The sequence below is a fragment of the Lithobates pipiens genome, unplaced genomic scaffold (assembly GCF_037356315.1).
Source record: "Lithobates pipiens isolate NorthernLeopardFrog02 unplaced genomic scaffold, aLitPip1_a1.2 Scaffold_19, whole genome shotgun sequence".
NCBI classification, from domain to species: domain Eukaryota; kingdom Metazoa; phylum Chordata; class Amphibia; order Anura; family Ranidae; genus Lithobates; species Lithobates pipiens.
The window spans coordinates 121,716,081-121,736,428 of NW_027507764.1; the positions used below are offsets into that span (position 1 = coordinate 121,716,081).

Consider the following 20,348-nt stretch of genomic DNA (forward strand, 5'->3'; position numbering starts at 1 on the left):
TGCTAAGATTGTGAGCCATTAAATCACCATGAGTTCAGTTCCAAATGATAATAAGTGATCCATCCGAGATTTGTATCATAAAGCCAGAGGATTAAAGATTTCACAATAGCTGAGTATTTTCAGTAAGATATGCTCTCAGGGAAGAGCTTTTTTTTTTTTTTAGAAATTATTTGGGAGACTGGACTATATAGGCATAATAAAAAATAATTGCCATCAATTACTATATTAAATGAGAGATCTGAACATCCTCATTGTAAACACTCATTATAAAAATGTTTCAGCCCTCAGGTTGAATTTAATGTGTATCCAAACCAAAAAACAAACATTGAATATATAGCAGTTTACCAGTCCTTAGATGCTGCAATAAGTGTTCTTTTTTGGGCTGTACTAGTAACACAACAGCATTGCCACCCTAGGACAGGACTACAAGACACCTCCCCCTTTCCTCTTCTCCATAACATGGAGAGTTTTCGGGACATCTTCATAATATAGGGGGTGTTCTGTAGTCCACAAAGGTGATCTAAGCAAGGATTATAATATTGCAAAATAAAACCACAGGACAACACTGAGTTTCAGTCAGGATCAACACATATCAAACAAAAATAACATAGACTTTCAATGTTTTATTTAACAGATTAAAAGGGAGCAAATATGAGAAGTTTATTGTCAATGTTTCATAACTCTTTCACTGTAGCATACATATAGGGGGTTATTTACAAAAGGCAAATCCACTTTGCACTGCAAGTGCACTTGGAAGTGCAGTCTCTGTAAATCTAAGGGGTAGATCTGAAATGAGTGGAAGCTCTGCTGATTTTATCATCCAATCATGTGCAAGCTAAAATGCTGTTTTTTTTATTTTCCTTGCATATCCCCCTCAGATCTACAGCAACTTTACTTCCAAGTGCACTTGCAGTGCAAAGTGGATTTTCCGTTAGTAAATAATCCCCATAGTGCACGATCATTCCCTTTTCTGTGCAGATAATAAAATGTTCGTTAATTGATAACAGATATTTGCCAATTTGGAGAAAATATATACTGGTAATAACACACTCTTTTGATGCTTGTTTGTTATTTATCACTATTGATTGCTATAATCATACTTTAAGTTCCCTAAAATATGTGCCAGGTTTGTTTTGTACTGTGTTCATTTCATAATTATAACTATGCTGGTTTACTTTGCAGGCTGAATGTTTCATGATGCAGAAGAATTATTCTGGAGCCCTGGATATAATTAACCAGATCATTGTTAATTTTCCTAAATTTCTAATAGCATTGACTTTAAAGATGAGATATGTTCTAGCCCAGCAAGACTGGGACCAAAGCCTGGAAACAGCACAACGGTAAGGGACATAATAGTCTTCAAACAAGATTCTAGGCAAATATTAAAGTTACCTTTTATGCCAGTTGCACACTAATTCAAATTCTTTAAAATGTATTTATCAGAAGATGAAATGTAATCCAATTTTGTTGTGGATTACTACTACTATACTTACGTGAAATATTTATATTCAAGGGTATATCAAGGGGGAAAAAAGCAAGAAAGGGGAAAGGAGAACATAGGGAGGGCAATATATAAAATGATACAAACGTGCACCAACAAACATTTACAAATACATGTGAAGCTACACTGCTGCGTCAAAGCGCCTCTGAAAAGTGTGATCCCCAACTTATGCTATCTTCCCAACATGTATAGCAATGCACAAACTCTCTGCAGGCTCATATTGGAAGTAGCCCTTTGCTCCCTAAAGCTACAGTAAGACACCACAATCCTAGACATTGCTTTTGGCTATATCTTATTTCTGTGGGGTTGATTTACTAAAACTGGAGAGTGCAAAGTCTGGTGCTGCTCTGCACAGAAACCAATCAGCTTCCATTTTTTTTTTTTTTGTCAAAGCTTAATTGAACAAGCTGATATTAGAAGCTGATTGGCTACAATGCAAAGCTGCACCATATTTTACACTCTCATGTTTTAGTAAATCAACTCCACGCTGTGTGTCTGGAATTATGCTATAAGCCGGCCAGCTTTATTTCAGTAGCTGTTGTAAATAATTTCAGTTGTTTTTGAGTTTCAGGTGAAATGCGTGGGTCAGAAAATTTTTATACTGTTGGGTTTAATTTTTAGTTTTCAGATTCTCCCTTAAAGCTGAGTTACGCCAAATAAAAAATAAAAAAGTCAGCAGCTACAAATACTGCAGCTGCTGACTTCTAAAATAAGGACACTTGCCTGTCCAGGGCGCCCGCTATGTCGGCACCCGAAGCTGATCTATCCCTGTCGGTATCTGCTCCCCCTCCCCCTGAAATGTGACACCGGAGAGGGGGGCGGAACCGGAAAAGCGGAAATTAAATTTTTGGGTGGAACTCCTCTTTAAGGCATCTATTACACCAGTAGACCAATCAGGTCCTCCTGTCTTTTTTGCAAGCGGAACCGATCGAAAAACCCGTTGTTCTCTACGGAGCAGCGTATGTCAGTGGCCATGTGTCTGCTGACACCTGCCAGCATCCAATCTGGTTTACTTAAAACAGACGGATGGGTTCCCCATCTGTCTAGCTCAGGTTCTCCTCAATCCTGTCCTCAAGTACCCCCCCAACAGGCCATGTTTGCAGGTTTTCCTTTATCTTGCACAGCTGCTTTAAATCAGAGTCAATGGCTTGGTATTTTGAACAGCTATTTTATCTTAGAGAAATTACCAAAACATGGCCTGTTGGGGGTACTTCAGGACTGGGTTGAGAACCACTGGTCTAGTGGATCGGATTGGATGACAGTCTGATGGAATTGGACAGGCAGTCTGTTTCCATCTGACCACCCCAGGCTGTCATCTGCCTGCCCAGTGGAGATCAGCAGAGAAACGGATTCCACTCCATCTGAAAGGGGCCTTATATGCACAGGCAAGTTTGCCAGTCCTAAGCTGAATCGTGCAATGAAACCTGCCAGTTAGTACTTATTGAGTGAGCTTCTGTGTATCAGATGGCTTAGCATCCTCATATTTAGAAGAATTGGAGAACAGTGGTTTGCTTGGAGAGTATTTCATTCACCATATCTACCTCTTATCAGTACATTTTCTACCCATCAATCCAGCCATTTTCAAACCGCTTAGGCCGCGTACACACGCGCGGACTGTTGGCCCAACCTTGTCCGCTGAACAGTGTTTGGGCGGACAGTCCGCTCGTGTGTGGGCTTTCAGCGGACAGTTTCAGCGGACAGTTGGACGGACAAGGTTTTACGGAAATTCCGAAAAACTGTCCGTTGAAACCTTGTTTCAACGAACAGTCCGCCCGTGTGTAGGCTTGTTCGTCAAACTAAGTTCCGCGCATGCTCAGAAAGGATTTTCAAGCCGAAAGTTATAATGCAGTGTATAGGACGTCGTATTATGCGTCCCGTCGTACGTGCCGTTCACGTCATCGCGCACGGTTTCAGCAAACTGTTCGTTCGTCGTGTGTGGCCATGTCCGTCCATGCTAAGTTTGAGCGGACTGTTCGCTCAAACTGTTGGACGGACAAAGTTGGGCCAACAGTCCGCGCGTGTGTACGCGGCCTCAGTCCTGTTACAAGGCAGCTAGGTGCATTCAGTCAGCCTTTGCTGACCAATGCCTCCAGCTCCTCCTGGATATGCAATGTCATGCTCAAGACAGCTGGTAGATATTATCCCAGCAAAAAACAACAACAAAAAATTCCCAGCTCACTTACCAGCCAGCCTGCAACAAACCAAATTGATCTTGTCTAATGCTGCGTACACACGACCGGACTTTTCGAGGGACTAGGTCCGATAGACTTTCGACGGAGTTCTGACAGAGTTCTGAGGTGACTTTCCGAATGAACGGACTTGGCCACACACAATCACACCAAAGTCCGACAGATTTGAACGTGATGACGTACGACCGGACTAGAATAAGGAAGTTCATAGCCAGTAGCCAATAGCTGCCCTCGCGTCGGTTTTTGTCCGTCGGACTAGCATACACACGAGCGGATTTCTTGGTAGGAACTGGGTCCGGCGGAGTTCCGGCTGAAAAATTTGAAACATGTTCCATTTCTAAAGTCTGTCAGACTTTTGCAAATCAAAAGTCCGCTGCAGCCCACACACGATCGAATGGTCTGCCGGAATTATTCCGTCTGACCTTTGATGTTGAAAAGTCTGGTTGTGTGTATGCGGCATTACAGTTCTCTCAGAAGTGGGGACAGGTACCTGTCAAAAACAGGTAGCCCCTCCACCAAAAGGTTCCAAATGTGGCACCGGATGGGGGGGGGGATAAGCAAAGTTTCTACTTTTGGGGTAACTCTGCTTTAAAGGTATAGGGACACACTAGACAAGTAGCAATAGCACAATGGCAGCGAAAATACCTAGTATGTCACCTCACCAATTACCAACAGTACAAACAAATGGCAACCAACCCAACCTATAACTGGCTTTTGCAGAAATTAGCAAATGGAAGGGTGATACATGTCAATAAACAACAAACAAAAGTTATATTATGTTATTATTATTATTATATTATCCCACCTGCCTATTTTGGGTCTGCCCTGGAGCCTCTTTCAGGCTGGACATGCATTCTATGGCTTTGAGGAGGATACCCCCATGGGGAATTTATATAAGATGTCTGTATTACATTAAAGAGGAAGTAAACCCTGATGGGTTTACTTCCTCTTTTTTTCCCTGCAAAGGTAAAGCATAATGGACTACTATGCATCGCATAGTAGCTCATTATGTGTCACTTACCTGACACAGGAGCCAGCGAAGTCGCCGCTGATCCCTGTAGTCCGCCGCATCCATGTTGCTTGTGGCGTCTCGCAGCTCCGACGAATCACAGCGGCGCAACCGCGATGACGTCACTCCCGCGCATGCGCACGGGAGTCGCGCCTCGCAGCTCCGCCACTGTCATACGGCGAAGCCGCGATGACGTCACTCCCGCGCATGCGCACGGGAGTCGACAAATTTGGCAAATCCATTCTTGGATTTGCCGCATTTAGTGCGCATGCGCGCCGCTGTCTACGGCGCATGCGCCGTAGACAGCGGTGCCCATTTTCGGGCAAATATCTCCTAAACCATATAGGTTTAGGAGATATTGCTTGGACCTACAGGTAAGCCTTAATCTAGGCTTACCTATAGGTCCAAGTTGTTTGGAAGGGTTTACTTCCTCTTTAACTGGCACCTGCATACTTACATGGGCCATCATAGTCCTCATGTTTATACAGAGTATGCCCAGAAACCCTTTGCAGAAACAATATTTCCCACTACTTTCACTGTCCTTTCTATTCTTTCGGTCCTCAACCATCACAGTGATTTAGGTAAACATACTCTTTACAGTCACCATAGCTGAGTAATGTATGACTAATATTATGGATGCATCGATATATCAGCCACTGAAAATTATCGTCCGAAAAAAGGGTTATCAGCGTTTTTCTGATAGAAAAAAAAAAGGTACCGATGATGGCATACTGCATCCCATTGACTTCAATGCAAAATCATATCCCATTGACTTCAATGCAAAATCACATTCCATTGACTTCAATGCAAAAACTCCCCCTAGTGACTTCAATGCAAAAATGCCCCCTAATGACTTCAATGCAAAAATGCCCCCTAGTGACTTCAATGCAAAAACGCCCCCTAGTGACTTCAATGCTAAAATGCCCCCTAGTGACTTCAATGCAAAAACGCCCCCTAGTGACTTCAATGCAAAAACGCCCCCTAGTGACTTCAATGCAAAATCATGTCTCATTGACTTCAATGCAAAAACGACAGCCACATTAATTCAATTTACGTTTCTTTTCTTTTAAACTGTGCGTTTCAGTTTTCGGGTTTTGGCCAAGTGGATCCTGAATTGTAGGTTTCAGCACCGGAATGTTTATTTTAGATGCACCATTAACTAATATCACTCTTCCACAGGCCAGTATATTGGCCACTGAATGTCAATTTGTGATCTTATCCATTTATCAGTTTTTCATTTCTTTATCTGTCAATACTGACCAGGATCTTAAAGTACACTACGAATCTGTGGGCAAATACAATGAGTTTTGACATTAGTTTAAGACTCTTCTGAAATCATTCAGAATTCATTACAGGTGCATTTGTTTTGCTGTTGACCTTTTTCAATCCATATATGGCCACCTTAAAGTGATATTAAAGTCTTTTTTTTATTTAAAAATAACAAACATGTTATACTTACCTGTTCTGTGCAGTGGTTTTACAAAGAGCAGCCCAGATCCTCCTCTTCTCGGGTCCCTCGCTGGCGCTCCTGCCCCCCCTCCTGTCGAGTGCCCCCACAGCAAGCAGCTTGCTGTGGGGGCACCTGAGCCAAGTCTCTGCTCTGTGTGTCCATTCGGACACGGAGCCGTGGCTAGGCCCCGTCCCCTCTCTATTCTCATTGGCTCACTGACTTTGATTGTCAATGGCGCCGGCTTATGTTTCAGACTATAAGGAGGGAGAGTCCCCGACAGCCAAGGCTCTTGTGCAACATCGCTAGATTGAGATAGGGCTCAGGTAAGTATTATAGAAGCTGAGGGGGGCTGCTGCACACAGAAAGTTTTTTATCTGATTGCATCGGATGCATTATAATAAAACAACCTGATGCCTTTAGTACCACTTTAAAGGGAAATAGAATATTCACTTTGCAAGGGAATTTTCCCCAGAGCTTGAGCGTAATGTGGTGAAATGTAATTTTGCAAAAAATACCTAATCATGTGCAGTGTACATAAAAAAAAACTGCATTTTCACATGCACATGATTGGGTGATGGAAGTCAGCAGAGCTTCACCACATTCACTAAGCTCTGGGGATAATTCCCTTGAAAAGTGGAAAGTCTTTTTTCATTTAGTAAATCAACTCCTAATGCAAATAATATAAGACAGTCTTTATCAGGTATATAGGGCTTGGATTTGTGATACATACTTGAGTTTCCACCACTTCATACTCAGCGGTAACTGATCAAGGGAGGGATGGGGTTCATGGCTGCATGGATACAGAGGACCAGCTTCATCTGCAAATAGCACCCCCAACACCCCATGTACACATCGTGACATTTGCAATGTTATAACGTAATGAACTACCACGATTTATGTAGCACTAACATACAAATTACAGGTCTGTACAAATGAAAGGTTCACCTGCTACACTTCCAGTCTGTTCCTTAGATGCTCCACATACATAAGCACAGAGTATATATATATATATATATATATATATATATATATATATATATATATGCATACACATATATATTGTTTTTGTATATATCTACATTTTTCCTGATTTAATTGTTTTTTATTTTATTTTGTTTTATATTTTTAGCATCTTATCAATAGATGGAAATAATATTGATGCTTTTCAGATGTTAGCCATATACTCACTTACAAGGGAAGGAAATATACCAAAGGTTAGTGTATAGTGTGATGGGATAGGGAACCAGTGGGTGGGTCCACCATCTTGAGTTGTCTTATACCCATATGACCTATGGTCTTTTCCCAAGTCATCATGTGTAGATGCTGCTAGGACAGTGATGGCGAACCTTGGTACCCCAGATGTTTTGGAACTACACTTCCTATGATGCTTATGCACTCTGCAGTGTAGATGAGCATCATGGGAAATGTAGTTCCAAAACATCTGGGATGCCAAGGTTTGCCATCACTGAGCTAGGACCTTGCATCTTTATTGTACTATTGCACTTGGTTGGCACAGTGTTATCTCATTTTTTTTATTCATCCTCTACTGCTAAATACAATATTGCAAAATCCAAATCAAATACAGTAGGTTATTGTTGACAACTAGGATCAATAAGGATTTGGTACAGAGAAGAAGGGCTTCTTCTGCTGAAGACTGGCCATTATATACTATAAGCTGGCCTGGTGAAAACTCTGCCCTGTCTTCTTTTTGGAGTCTGTGTCCAGCCTCACCTCATAGTGAGCACTATAGGAAGTAAACACTGGGGTTGATTTAACCACTTCCGCTCCAGAAGGTTTTACCCCTTCATAACCAGGCCATTGTTTGCTATGCGGCACTGCGCTATTTTAACTGACAATTGTGCAGTAATGCCACGCTGTACCCAAATTAAATTTATATAATTTTTTCACACAAATAGAACTTTCCTTTGGTGGTATTTGATCACCTCTGGGTTTTTTTTATTTTTTATTATATAAAAAAAGACAGAAAATTAAATATATTTTGGTCAAAATGTATTCTGCTACAGGTCTTTGGTAAAAAAAATAAGTGTATATTGATTGGTTTGCGTGAAAGTTATAGCGTCTACAAACTATGGGATATATACTGGAATTATTATTTTTTTTTTATAATAGTAATGACAGTGATCAGCGATTTATACCCGGGACAAGGTTCAATCTGACACTAACTGATACTTTGTGAGAGCTAACTGCCACTGACATCACCAGTGACATTCTTACACTGATCAGTGCTCATAATATGCACTGTACTAATGACACAGCAGGATGGGGTTAAAGCGGAGTTCTGCCAAAAAAATTATTTTTTAAGTCAGCAGCTACAAATACTGCAGTTGCTGACTTTTAAAATATGGACACTTACCTGTCCAGGGCGGTTCTCGGGTGGAGGCTCCACCTTCTTCGGTAAGGGAATCAGGAAGAGAAGCCTTGCGGCTGTACAGCCTGGTTCCCTACTGCGCATGTGCAAGTCGCGCTGCGCATTCTCTCTGGTACCTGCTGTCTTCCCGGACCTGTGTGGGGGGCATGGAGGAAGGGCCGGACATGGTGTAGCTCACCGCGGAGCCTGCAGCGATCTATGCCTGGAAGTGGGAGCAAATACCTGGATTAGACAAGTATCTGCTCCCCCCCCGCAACTGGATCAGCAGAAGTTCAATTTTTAGGTGGAACTCCGCTTTAACATCTAGGGAAATCAAGGGGTTAAATATGTACCCAACAAGTGTTTATGTGTGTACTGTGTGCTGCTTTTACTGGGGATCTAGTTGTTTTTATTCGCTGCTTAGCAGGGAAGGAAAAAACAACCAGATCCCCTGTCACTGAACACAGCCCTGTACTGTTTACACTCACAGAGCTGTGTCCTATGAACCTCAGAGCCGATCGCCGCTGCACACCCCTTACCCGGTAATGCAGAATCACATATATATACATATACATATATATATATATATATATATATATATATATATATATATATATACGTGATTCTGCACAGCCGGCCCGCACTGTCGCAGTATATGTACAGTGCGGTGTCAGCAAGTGGTAATAAAACTGGAGAGTGCAAAACCTGGTGCAGTTGTACATAGGAGCCAATCGGCTTCTAACGTCAGCTCATTCAGTTAAGCGTTGACAAAAAAAATCTGGAATTTGATTGGTTTCTATACAAAACTGTACCAGATGTATAGTGTCACATCATATAGATCTATTGCAGAGCTGCAGTTTTACAGAATGTATTTTTCTCAAATTCAAAAAGCAAGAAGTTTAGTTTTCATTGAAGCTTCAAAGTCTTGGTCTGTGAACAGGTGTCAATCACAATGGTTCCCACCAAAAGATCAATCTGCAATACAGTCAGGTGCAGTGATCATTCAGTTGTCACATTGCTGTTGCCCTTTAGGCTGGGTTCACACCAGTGCGAATTGGATGTGGGTTTCTCTGCATCCAATTTGCATAGCAGGAGATTGTGACCAGCTCTCAATGGAGCCGGTTCACACATCTCCGCGGTGCAAATTGCACAGGAGCCCTGTGCGTCTTTTGGTTTATTTCAGGTCTGGTCTGCATTCAGCCCAAAATTCGGTCTGAAATCAGACCTAAAATGGTGAATGGAAACTCATCGTACTCCTGCTGTGAGCTGCTCCACTGTGAACCCAGCCTAAGGAGCTAAATAAACAAATATATTGTAAAATTCTTTCCTAATAAAGTCCATATTAGCCCTGATTAGTGCCCAGTTACCAACTTCTCCCCCATGTTCTCCTTAGCAAATTGTATTCTCTTACTTCCTTTTTTCTTTACATTTTTTGATATTTTGTACAGGGTTTAAAAAGACACACATGTATTTGTTGTGCCGGGAACATCATAAGTATCATAATAAAAAAACTGGTTTGTATATCCAGCAACATTAAGGCTGCATTCACACCTGAGTGAACGTTTTTACCTGCGTTTTGTCGCGCGACAACGAGCGTTTTGTCACACTACAACGTGCGACAACAAGCGTTTTTTAACTTCGGCGTTTTTTTTCAGCCAATAGGAAAAATATTTTTCATCTGCTTATTTTTTCTTGAGCACATACAGCGTCAAAACGCCCGTAGAAACGCTCGTTGTCGCGCTAAACGCTCGAATCGAGCGTTTCCATTAGTTTCTATGGGAATGAAAACGCCCAAATCAGCCCAATTCGCGCGACAAAAAAGGGTCCGGAACTTGTTTGAGCTTCAGGCGTAGGGCTTCAGGCGACATGGAGTGGAGATGTGAACCATCTCCATTGAGAATAATGGATTTTTTCCCCTCCAGCGTTTTGTAGCTTCAGGTGTAGGGCTACAAAACGTTCAGGTGTGAACGGGCTGTAACTGGTTTGAGATTAGCACTGGTCAAAACTGGAAATTATCTTATTATTTTTAACAAATGTTTGCCTGTAAAATCTGTAGAAGAAATAATTTCAAGGCAATACCAGCAAAATACAGTTTTCCTTGTCCCAAAAAAAGCATTTTTTACATATCACTTTGGTAAAATAATGAAAAAGTGATTGTAAAATTGTTGGTAATGGTTCCTTTATGGGCAAGTGTGTATATAGAATTTCTGTTTTGTAGTACAGGTGTAGCATAGAACAACAAAGTCATGTGTTATTCCAAGACATTGTGAACAATAATGCTTTCATGTTAATGAGTATACTAATAGCTTTTATGGTATGGGTTTCTTTAGGCTCTCACCTACGTGAAAGATCTGATCAATGCTCTGGAGATGATGGAGCCCCGAAACCCAGTCCTTCACTTTCAGAAATTCCGCGTAATTTGTAACTTGGTAAGATGTGTTCTTTCACTGAAGACGTATGATAGTTGAGCAAAGGATTTATTTTAAATTTTCAGTGAAACCAAATACTTTTAAAATAAGACACATTCAATTTTTTTCAGAGAGCTGTAACCCTATAGAGTAAGATGTATTGTCTTGTAAAGTTGGACACATTTTTAATTCCTCCTCCGTTATTTTTATTAGATCTCTTTACCCAGTTTCATAATTCCTTGCGTTGCTAATTTTCTGTCCAAGCTTTTTTTAAAAAAAAACCTGCATGTCTGCAATAATCTTTGTGCCCATGGAGGCCTTTTATTAATATGGTCGTTACACTTATCCTGAAGTGGTGGTGACTAGCAGTCCTGCACAGCTAAGCACAGAAGTGAAGCATTGGGGTTAATTCACTAAAAATGGAGAGTGCAAAATCCGGTGCAGCTGTGCATGGTAGCCAATCAGCTTCTAAGTTCAGCATGTTCAATTTAGTTTTGACAAAAAGACCTGGAAGCTGATTGGTTTCTATGCAGAGCTGTACCGATTTTTTCACTCTCCAGTTTTAGTGAATCAACCCCCAATGTGAGCAGGGAAGTATGACAGTTTTTTTAACATTAAAGTGGTTCTAAAAGCTTAATTTTTTTTTCTTTTTTACTTTACTGCATTCTCTGCATTAAGGTAAAATCCTTCTGTGCCAACCCCCTGATTCCCCACCCCCCCCCCCTAGCCATTGGCTCCTGCTGCTGTCAATCAAATCCTGTAGCGAGGGAGCAGGGCTGAGCCACACTGTCTGTGACTAACTGTCTGTTGTCTGTGGCTCAAGGTCGAACCCACACAAGTCTCCCTATAGGAAGCAGCTTCTTATGTGGGCACTTGCTTAAGAGGTTCAGCCAGCAGTGCAGGTGGGGACCCCAGAAAAGATGGATCGGGACTGCTCTGTGCACAGAGCAGGTAAGTATAACATGTTTATTTATTTTTTTAAAGAAGGTTTACACTAACTTTAAGGTTCATCCTTGAGAAAGAAACTTATAAATCTGTAAGTACTTAAAGTAAACCTGTACCCAGTTTGTGCAGGGCCAAGCAACATGTTTTTCTTTTGGTTTGCTCCCACAGCAGTAAATACTCAGCATCCCTTTGATCCCCTGGTGCTCTGTAAGGCTGTCTAGACTGAAGAGATATATATACCTGATCCTTCCAGCTATAGAAGAGCTTGGGACACAGCCCTCTTCCTTTGGTGATGGTACTAGGTGAATGGCTGCTTAGATGTCTAGTTCTATCATAAGGAGGTGGCGGAGAGATTAATCTGCACTGTGTAAGCTTTAAGTTAAACCTTGGAGCTTTTTCCACCTCCCTGCAGCCCACAAGCAGAGCAGTGGGGGCATAAAGGAAAGGTAATTAAAAGATGCCACAGTGGCTGGAATTAAAGTAAACCTGTTGCTTATTCCTGAATGGGCATTTAACCTCCCTGGCGGTAATCCCGAGCGTGGCTTGGGGTTAAATTTATTTACCATTACTGGTAGCCCCAAGTCACACTCCAGATTGCCCTGCAGAATCCTGGTGCAGATAACCTACCTTGTCCCCAGGATCCTGCGATGTCCCCCTGCTGTGTCCTCCGCCGGATCCACCGCCCAATGCTCTGTGCGGCAAATTCAAAAAGTACAAAATACATAACACATACAGTACGCTGTAATCTTACAGATTACATTACGATATCAAATCATTTCACCTCCCTTTTGTTCCCAGTGGTTTGTCCAGTGCTTTGCATGCACTTTTATATTATATATACTGTTCTTTCTGCCTGAAAACTTGAGATTGTTTGTGGCAACCAAAAAGTATCCCTTTACATCAAAAGCGGTTTTAGACCAGCTAGAAAACAGCGATAGTAAATTAGAATCACTTGCAATTGAGCGCTAGTGAGTCATGGAGAAATGTATTTTATTATTATTATAATTATTTATAGTTATTTATTATATTATAATTTATGATTCGTGTTTCCCAAACTTTATCATACCCGCGATGTCTACTAGACTCTTGTTTGGACAGATTTAAGTGAGTTATTACTAAGAATTACAGGCCTAAAATATAAAACGCCAAATTTCTATGCAAAACAATGTACCGCTTTCAGATTAAAAAAATCTGACATGATCATACCACCAGGGAGGTTAAAGCATTTAGATAAAGTAGAAAGCTCATTGAGGACAGGGACTGATGTGAATGTACAGTAGAGTATGTAAAGCTCTGTGTAAAGATTGTTGGTGCTAAATAAATGTCAATAATAATATATTTTAAGGTATGGAAGAATGGCATATAGGGAGAATAAAAAAAAAACTAAAATGTTGCTTACCCTTCAAACGAGTTATACATGTTGCAAATATTTTACCAAACTTATCCCAGAGTTTTACCTTTCTCTGCTTGGTAGATATTAAGGCAAGCTATTTCAAAGCACTTGTTGAAATATTTCAAAATCCCTGCCGTTATGAGTATCTGCCTTTCCCATAATCATTTGATCAGTTGACTGTTGTAGAAGGAAATATTGCTCTCCATGAATCATCCTAAATCTAGGATGAAACGTCCAGTTCGGTAAACCCAAGAAAGACATTTTTCATGCAACGTTCTCTTGTTACAGGAGCAGGAAGATATTCTGAATACAGTTGTCTGATCGAAAAGAAAATAGTGCATAGTGAATCTTCATTTTAATATAACACACAGTAAAAGATTGGATTGCGAGATTGCTTCACAGAGCAGCAAAAATTATACAGCATGTGACCTCGTTCACATGTACGGCACTTTCTACCATCACTCTAAAAAGCAAGCTGTGCAGGACTGCTTTTCAGATGGGGGTAGAGCAGCAGCTGTCAGGCATTTAGGTGGCGATCTTGTCGCCTCTGGAATGCCCATGCTCTTTTTTTTTTCAGTTGAACAGGGATTTTCTATTAAAACACAATTGAGTTGGGTGGTTGGGGGGGCTGTAAAAATGTGAATCAAGCACCTGTTTTACCTCCCCTGATCCCCGTGTGAACAAGGCCTGTCATGGTTGGGAGGCAGTACCACTGTCATATGCGACTCATGCAAGTAAAATGATCTGGGCATCAACCCACATGTTTGGCTTAGGGTTGCAGCATGGTAAATCCGTAAAAAAATCGCTGTTCTGCTGAGAAAAAAAATAAGCATTCGGGAGATGGCTGTAGTGCCCCCTGAATGCCTGGCAGCCGCTGCTCTACCCCTTCTGAAAAGCAATCGACTAGCACATAGCAATGCCCCTTGCAGAGTGCCATCCATATAAGCAAGATGTCACAATGTAATAGTAATTTCAATGTAAGCAAGCCATGTTGAATATCCATCTGCTGTGTCCAGGAAATACTGTAGATTGTGTAAAAAGCTCACAGTTGTATGAAGCTTTCATAGACTAATGCCTTGTAAACACGGTCGTACATTTCGACCACAAAATCCGTCGGATTTTTTCAGACGGATTTTGTCCTAAACTGGTGTTGCATACACACGGTCGGACAAAGTTGTTGGAAAATCCCATAGTTCGGAATGTAATGACGTTCATTCGTTACGATGGGACTGCGTTGAGGCTAGTAGCCAATAGCTTTGGTCTCGTAATTTTATCTTTGCATGCGTGGCACTTTGTCCGAACGGATTCTCTACAAACGATCGTTTTTGTTGGAAAATTTGAGATCCTGCTCTCAAATTTTTTCCATCGTATTTCCATCGGAAAAAGTCCGATAGAGCCCACACACGATCTGATTTTCTGACAATATAATCCGATCGGACCTTTTCTGTCTGAATTTCCGACCGTGTGTACAAGGCATTACACTGTTCAGATGGCTTATTTTTCTCTTCTGATCAGATAGCATGTTTTTACTAATGGGGCCACGATGGCACCTGCCCCAAACTAACAAAAGCATTGAGCCCACCATCAATCGTGTAAGGAATGAAGTACAGATTGGGGTACTATAAGGACTCATGAAAAAGGGCATTAGTTACTTGTTTGACATACAATGTTGCTTGGCTATACTAAATGGTTGAGGTGTGTGTATCACAAGACTGACTGAACAGTTACAAACCATTTCACAGGTAAAATATTTCACATGTAAGCATTTTCAAATGTGCATTTACTTTTTACATTTAAATCTTCACTTTGAAATGCTAAAGTAAATCCTTGGTTTGAAAGTAACTTGGTTTGAGAGCGTTTTTCAAGACAATAAAATATTTAAATAAATTTTGACTTGATATACGAGAGATGTCTTGATATACAAGTAGCGTCATGTCACAACTGAGTATAAAAGAGAAGAGAGGTGCCTCTAATGCCGCGTACACACGATCAAACAATCCGGTGGAAAAGTCCGGCAAACTCAAGTCCGCCGGACAATCCGCCCGTGTGTAGCCTCCCGCTGACTTTTTTTACCCAAAAGTCCGGCGGACTAAAAAAGTATTTTTGTACTCCAATCTGTCCGCCAGACTCGCTTTTCGGCGGACAGTGTGTGTGCTAGTCCACCGTACTTTTGAAATGAGCGGACTTTTCCCACGCAGAGAAAAGTCCTCTCATTTTGAGCGCATCTCCAGGTAGCCGGGGCCAGCGAAGGAGGCGTCGCTGGCCCCGTCACCTGGTATGGACTTAAAGGGGAATCCCTACGCCGAAAAATCGGTGTGGGGGTCCCCCCCTAGGTCCACATCAAACCCTTATCTGAGCACGCTACCCGGCCGGCCAGGAAAGGGGGTGGGGACGAGCGAGCGCCCCCCCCCTCCTGAGCCGTGCCAGGCCGCGTGCCCTCAACATGGGGGGGTGCGCGGCCCCCCCACCCCAAAGCACCTTGTCCCCATGTTGATGAGGACAAGGGCCTCTTCCCGACAACCCTGGCCGTTGGTTGTCGGGGTCTGCGGGCGGGGGGCTTATCGGAATCCGGGAGCCCCCTTTAATAAGGGGGCCCCCGGATACCGGCCCCCCACCCTATGTGAATGAGCATGGGGTACAATGTACCCCTACCCATTCACCTGTAAAAAAAAAGTTAAAAAAAACACAACACACAAGGGTTAAAATAGATTATTGCACAGCTCCGGGGGTCTTCTGTCCGTCTTCGGGGGTCTTCTCGCCGGACTCCTCCGCTATCTTCTGCTCTTTTGCTAGCTCTTTCACTAGCGGAGGAGCCCGGCTTTCTTCTTCGCCGCCGCCCTCTTCTTCTGACTTCGGGGGTCTTGTCCCCCTCTTCGGTTCTTCTGTCGCTGCTGTCGCTGTCTTCTGTTCTTCTCTTCTTCTCTTCAGATGTTGCCTCGTCGCTGTCTCCGCTCACAATGACAGGGATGCGGCGTGCGGCGACTTATATAGGGACATCATCCCGTGATGTCCCTATATAAGTCGCCGCACGCCACGTCCCTGTCATTGTGAGCTGATACAGTGGCTAAGGCAACATCTGAAGAGAAGAAGAGAAGAACAGAAGACGGCGACACCGGCAACAGAAGACCGCTTGTAAAAGAGCTAGAAGAAGGCGCGGTGGCCCGGCAAGAAGAACCGAAGAGGGGGACAAGACCCCCGAAGTCGGAAGAAGAGGGCAGCGGCAAAGAAGAAAGCCAGGCTCCTCCGCTAGTAAAAGAGCTAGCAGAAGATAGCGGAGGAGTCCGGCGAGAAGACCCCCGAAGACGGAAGACCCCCGGAGCTGTGCAATAAACTATTTTAACCCTTGTGTGTTGTGTTTTTTTACATTTTTTTCACAGGTGAATGGATAGGGGTACATTGTACCCCATACTCATTCACATAGGGTGGGGGTCGGTATCCTTATTGTACACGGCATAAGTGTAGCAATATACTTCAACATACCAACATACCTTCATTTAATGCAGGTACAACATTTAGCAACATATTGCTACACTTAGAGGCTCCGCTCTTCTCTTTTATACTCTGTAGCTCCTGCTGGATTTGGCTTCTAATCCCCTTGTGGAGACTTCCATTTGTGGATGGACATTTTATGGTTACACAACCTGGTCACATTTCTATAAACTTTTTATATGGACTATAAACTGAAGGACTTATAAATAAATGGTTATGGAATTAATTATTTGAGTTTCCATTATTTCCTATGGGGAAATTCACTTTGCTATACAAGTGCTTTGGATTACAGGCATGTTCAATTATGCTCGCAATCCGAGGCCACATGCTGTATAGTTTTTGCTACTCTGTGAAGCAAAGCATCACCGCTTCGGCAATGTGCACTACCCTCTCCAGCCACTACTGCAAAGAGGGGGAAGGAAAAAACACAGATCAACTACCTGTTTTTACTGCTTCCCATGTGAATGAGGCCTAACACACTAAATCCGTGAACTGCTGTCTTCTCCAATCATTCTTTTCTTGGGGGCAGGCTCCCTCTAACAGTACAATTTCCTCTACAGTGTGGAAGAAACAGGTCAATTCTACAAGAGATCTCTGGGTTCTTTGAGCGCACATACAAAAAATCTCCTGAACATGCTGAGCTCGCTGCAGATCTGGGTAAACTGCATGTGTATCTGGACAATGTATCTGAAGCCGCTAACTGGTATTCTGCTGCCATGAACCTGGATGTAAACCACGTAGAAGCCCTTACAGGTGTGTAGCCATATATAACCATGTAGTGCAATATACTAAGCTGTAGCAATTGCTGTTTGCTATAATGACAATTACTTTCAGCAATGAGAGCCAATAACAGTCCCATGGCTCAATATAAGCATTGTTACGGTTACAGCCCAATGAGATGAGTCTAAAACAAGCAGATGACTGGCATTTCAAGAAGGTATCTTAAAGTGATTGTAAACCCTTACTAAACCCAGTGAAGTGACTGGCCTCAGGTTATACACAGAGATTAAACAAATCCTCCTACATAAGTTGTACCTGTCTATCTGTAGCCCTTTCTTCTCTACATCTGATCTAAGTGCTGCATTATAAAGCTTGTCTGAGATTTCAGAAAAAAAGGGGGCAGAGAGCTGAAGTTACACTCTGCAGAGCTCAGTGAGGAGAGCTCTGAGAGCTGAATGGAGGGAAGAGACCCCCCCTTCACACAGCAGACCAGAACAGACCTGGGGCTGTAAATCAGCTGGACCCCTGTCACCATTTTTCTCTAGTCAGAAAAACTTGCCAGAAGTGACTGCCGATAGCAGAAGAACTAAGCAGCAGACAAAAGTGACACTTAAGCCCCGTACACACTATCAGATTGTCTGCTAAATTTTTCCTTCAGATTTACCAAAACCATATAATATGAGGTCAAACCTTAGGAGTTTCAATGTGTATGCAATCAGGCAGGCCCTTCTACTACATGGTTTTGGTAAATCTGAAGGAAAAACTCAGCAGACAATCTGATAGTGTGTATGGGGCTTTAGTGGTCTTAATTGAGACAAGTACTATAGAGGGATATGCTTTGTTTATATTTCATGTCTGAGGTTTACAAGCACTTTAAAAGGCCACTGTCATGTAGAGATAGAAATTAGCATATTAACTCCATTTTTTTTCACATGGCCTCTATTTTTTTTTTTGCAAATATAATTTTTATTTATAAATTTTTACACACAGACAGGGTAAGGCCCTGAAACAGGAAAGTTCAACGTAAACTGTAAAGGTCGCAGCCTCCTGAATGTGCATAACAGTAACAGGTAGTACGACCGAAAGCCATGCATTTCACAGTGAATAGCAAGTTGACCTTACAAACAGCATCCCCGTAGCCTAATTCGGTCAGGGGGCAAAAGACAAACCAAGTCTAAGCGATACCACCAGGTTTTCACCCGTGATCATAGGTCGACTTCGTCGTGAGCCAGCCTTGGGGTCGCAATTGTAAAAAAAAAAGGGAGGACGTAAGTGCACAACCAAGAAGGAGAGAAACTTGGGACAAAGAAGAGAAGAAGAGAAGAGAAGGAGAAAAAAAAGAAAAAAAGAAGGGGGGGGGGAGGGTAGAATATAGGGAAGATGCGGGTAAGGGAAGGGAGGACGGGCAACAGGACAGAGGAGGGGGAGTGGTGGTGATCTGGGGAGCCCCTCAGGGGCTCCTTTGAGCTAATCTATTCCCCCCTATGTGCCAAAAAGAGTCTTGCCTTCTGTCGAGTACACAAATATATTCCAGAGCGACCAAGTCCTACTATAAACTTCCTGTCGATCCTGAGCAGTCAGTATTAAGTCTTCCATTTTGTTGATCTCCTCCACTCTCCGCAGCCACATGGCCACAGTAGGGGGAGTTTGTTGCTTCCAGAGCAGAGGTATACAAGATTTGGCTGCATTGGTGAGATGGCGCAATATTGACCGCGCATATTTCCTAGGAGGCAGGGTCGACATATGTAGGAGGAAGAATGCCGGGTCATTCGGGATCTGCCATTCCGTGAATTTCTGGGATACGGTTCGGACCGCAGTCCAAAAATCCGTGAGCTTGGGGCAGGACCAGAAAATATGCAGGAGCGTACCTCTATCCTCTCCGCAACGCCAGCAATGTGCCGGCGTGTCAGGGAACATAAGGTGAAGGCGGCTGGGTGTCAAGTACCACCGCATAAGAATTTTATAGTTCATCTCCTGCGTTTTGGTACATATAGACGATTTCAGGGCGAATCGCAGAACCTGCGCCGTTTGCAGGGGCGTAAAAGTGTAACCCAGATCCCCCTCCCATTTTACAAGACTCGGGATATTGTGCGGCAGTGGTGGGGTGTTCAGCAACACATACATTTTAGAGAGAAGTCGGGAGGTGGGCTCCGTAGCAGAGAAGTATCCCTCAAACACTGTCAGTGGTCTAGAGTACGCTGAGGGGTTCGGGAGGGACTGAAGAAAGTGATGTAGACGCGCGGCATTCCAAAAATCCAGACAATATGGACCCATGGGGTCCATAAGGTCACCAATAGAGACCCAGCCGTCCCGTGCTACAAACTGAGAGGCCATGGTAAGGTTGGAGTCCCGCAACTGTCTGAACTGCATGGTCGGTAGACCCGGCAGAAATCTAGGGTTACCCAGAATTGGTGTCAGCGGCGATGCCGTGGACGTCAAGGAGTGCTGTAATGCCGCCCTCTCACCCTGGCAGAGAGTGTTGCCAATAAGAGGATGAGATTTCACCTCCCTCGGCAACGCCTCCCTGCACCAAAGAGCAGATCGTAATGGGACCGGACATTGGTGCTGCTCAATCTGGGCCCACAATTTGGTGTTTAGATTACAACCCCAATCAATTATCCTACTGAGGTGAGAAGCACGGTAATACTGTTTGACATCTGGTAACGCCACGCCCCCATACTGTTTCGGGAGTGATAGTTGGGAACGGGGTATCCGAGGCTGCTTCTGTGCCCAGACAAAACGGGTAAACAGTGCCTGTACCTGCCTAAAATATATAGGTGGGATTTTGATCGGCAGGGTCTGAAATAGGTACAAAAATTTTGGCAGGATGCACATTTTCAGTAAATTACATCTGCCGAACCAGGAATGGGTCCCCT

The 20,348-nt window shown here is 43.0% G+C and overlaps 1 protein-coding gene across 3 annotated transcripts in view; it reads left to right on the forward strand.

Moving 5' to 3' along the window:
• The window catches only part of TTC21A (tetratricopeptide repeat domain 21A), a 108,777-nt gene that overhangs the window by 12,708 nt on the left and 75,721 nt on the right, over positions 1 to 20,348 (forward strand). For all 3 annotated transcript variants that reach the window (XM_077491212.1, XM_077491213.1, XM_077491214.1), the window contains 4 exons: positions 1,183 to 1,340; positions 7,279 to 7,363; positions 10,848 to 10,946; positions 17,313 to 17,505. In XM_077491212.1, the coding sequence (XP_077347338.1) occupies positions 1,183 to 1,340; positions 7,279 to 7,363; positions 10,848 to 10,946; positions 17,313 to 17,505 (535 nt within the window). The remainder of the gene's footprint in view (positions 1 to 1,182; positions 1,341 to 7,278; positions 7,364 to 10,847; positions 10,947 to 17,312; positions 17,506 to 20,348) is intronic.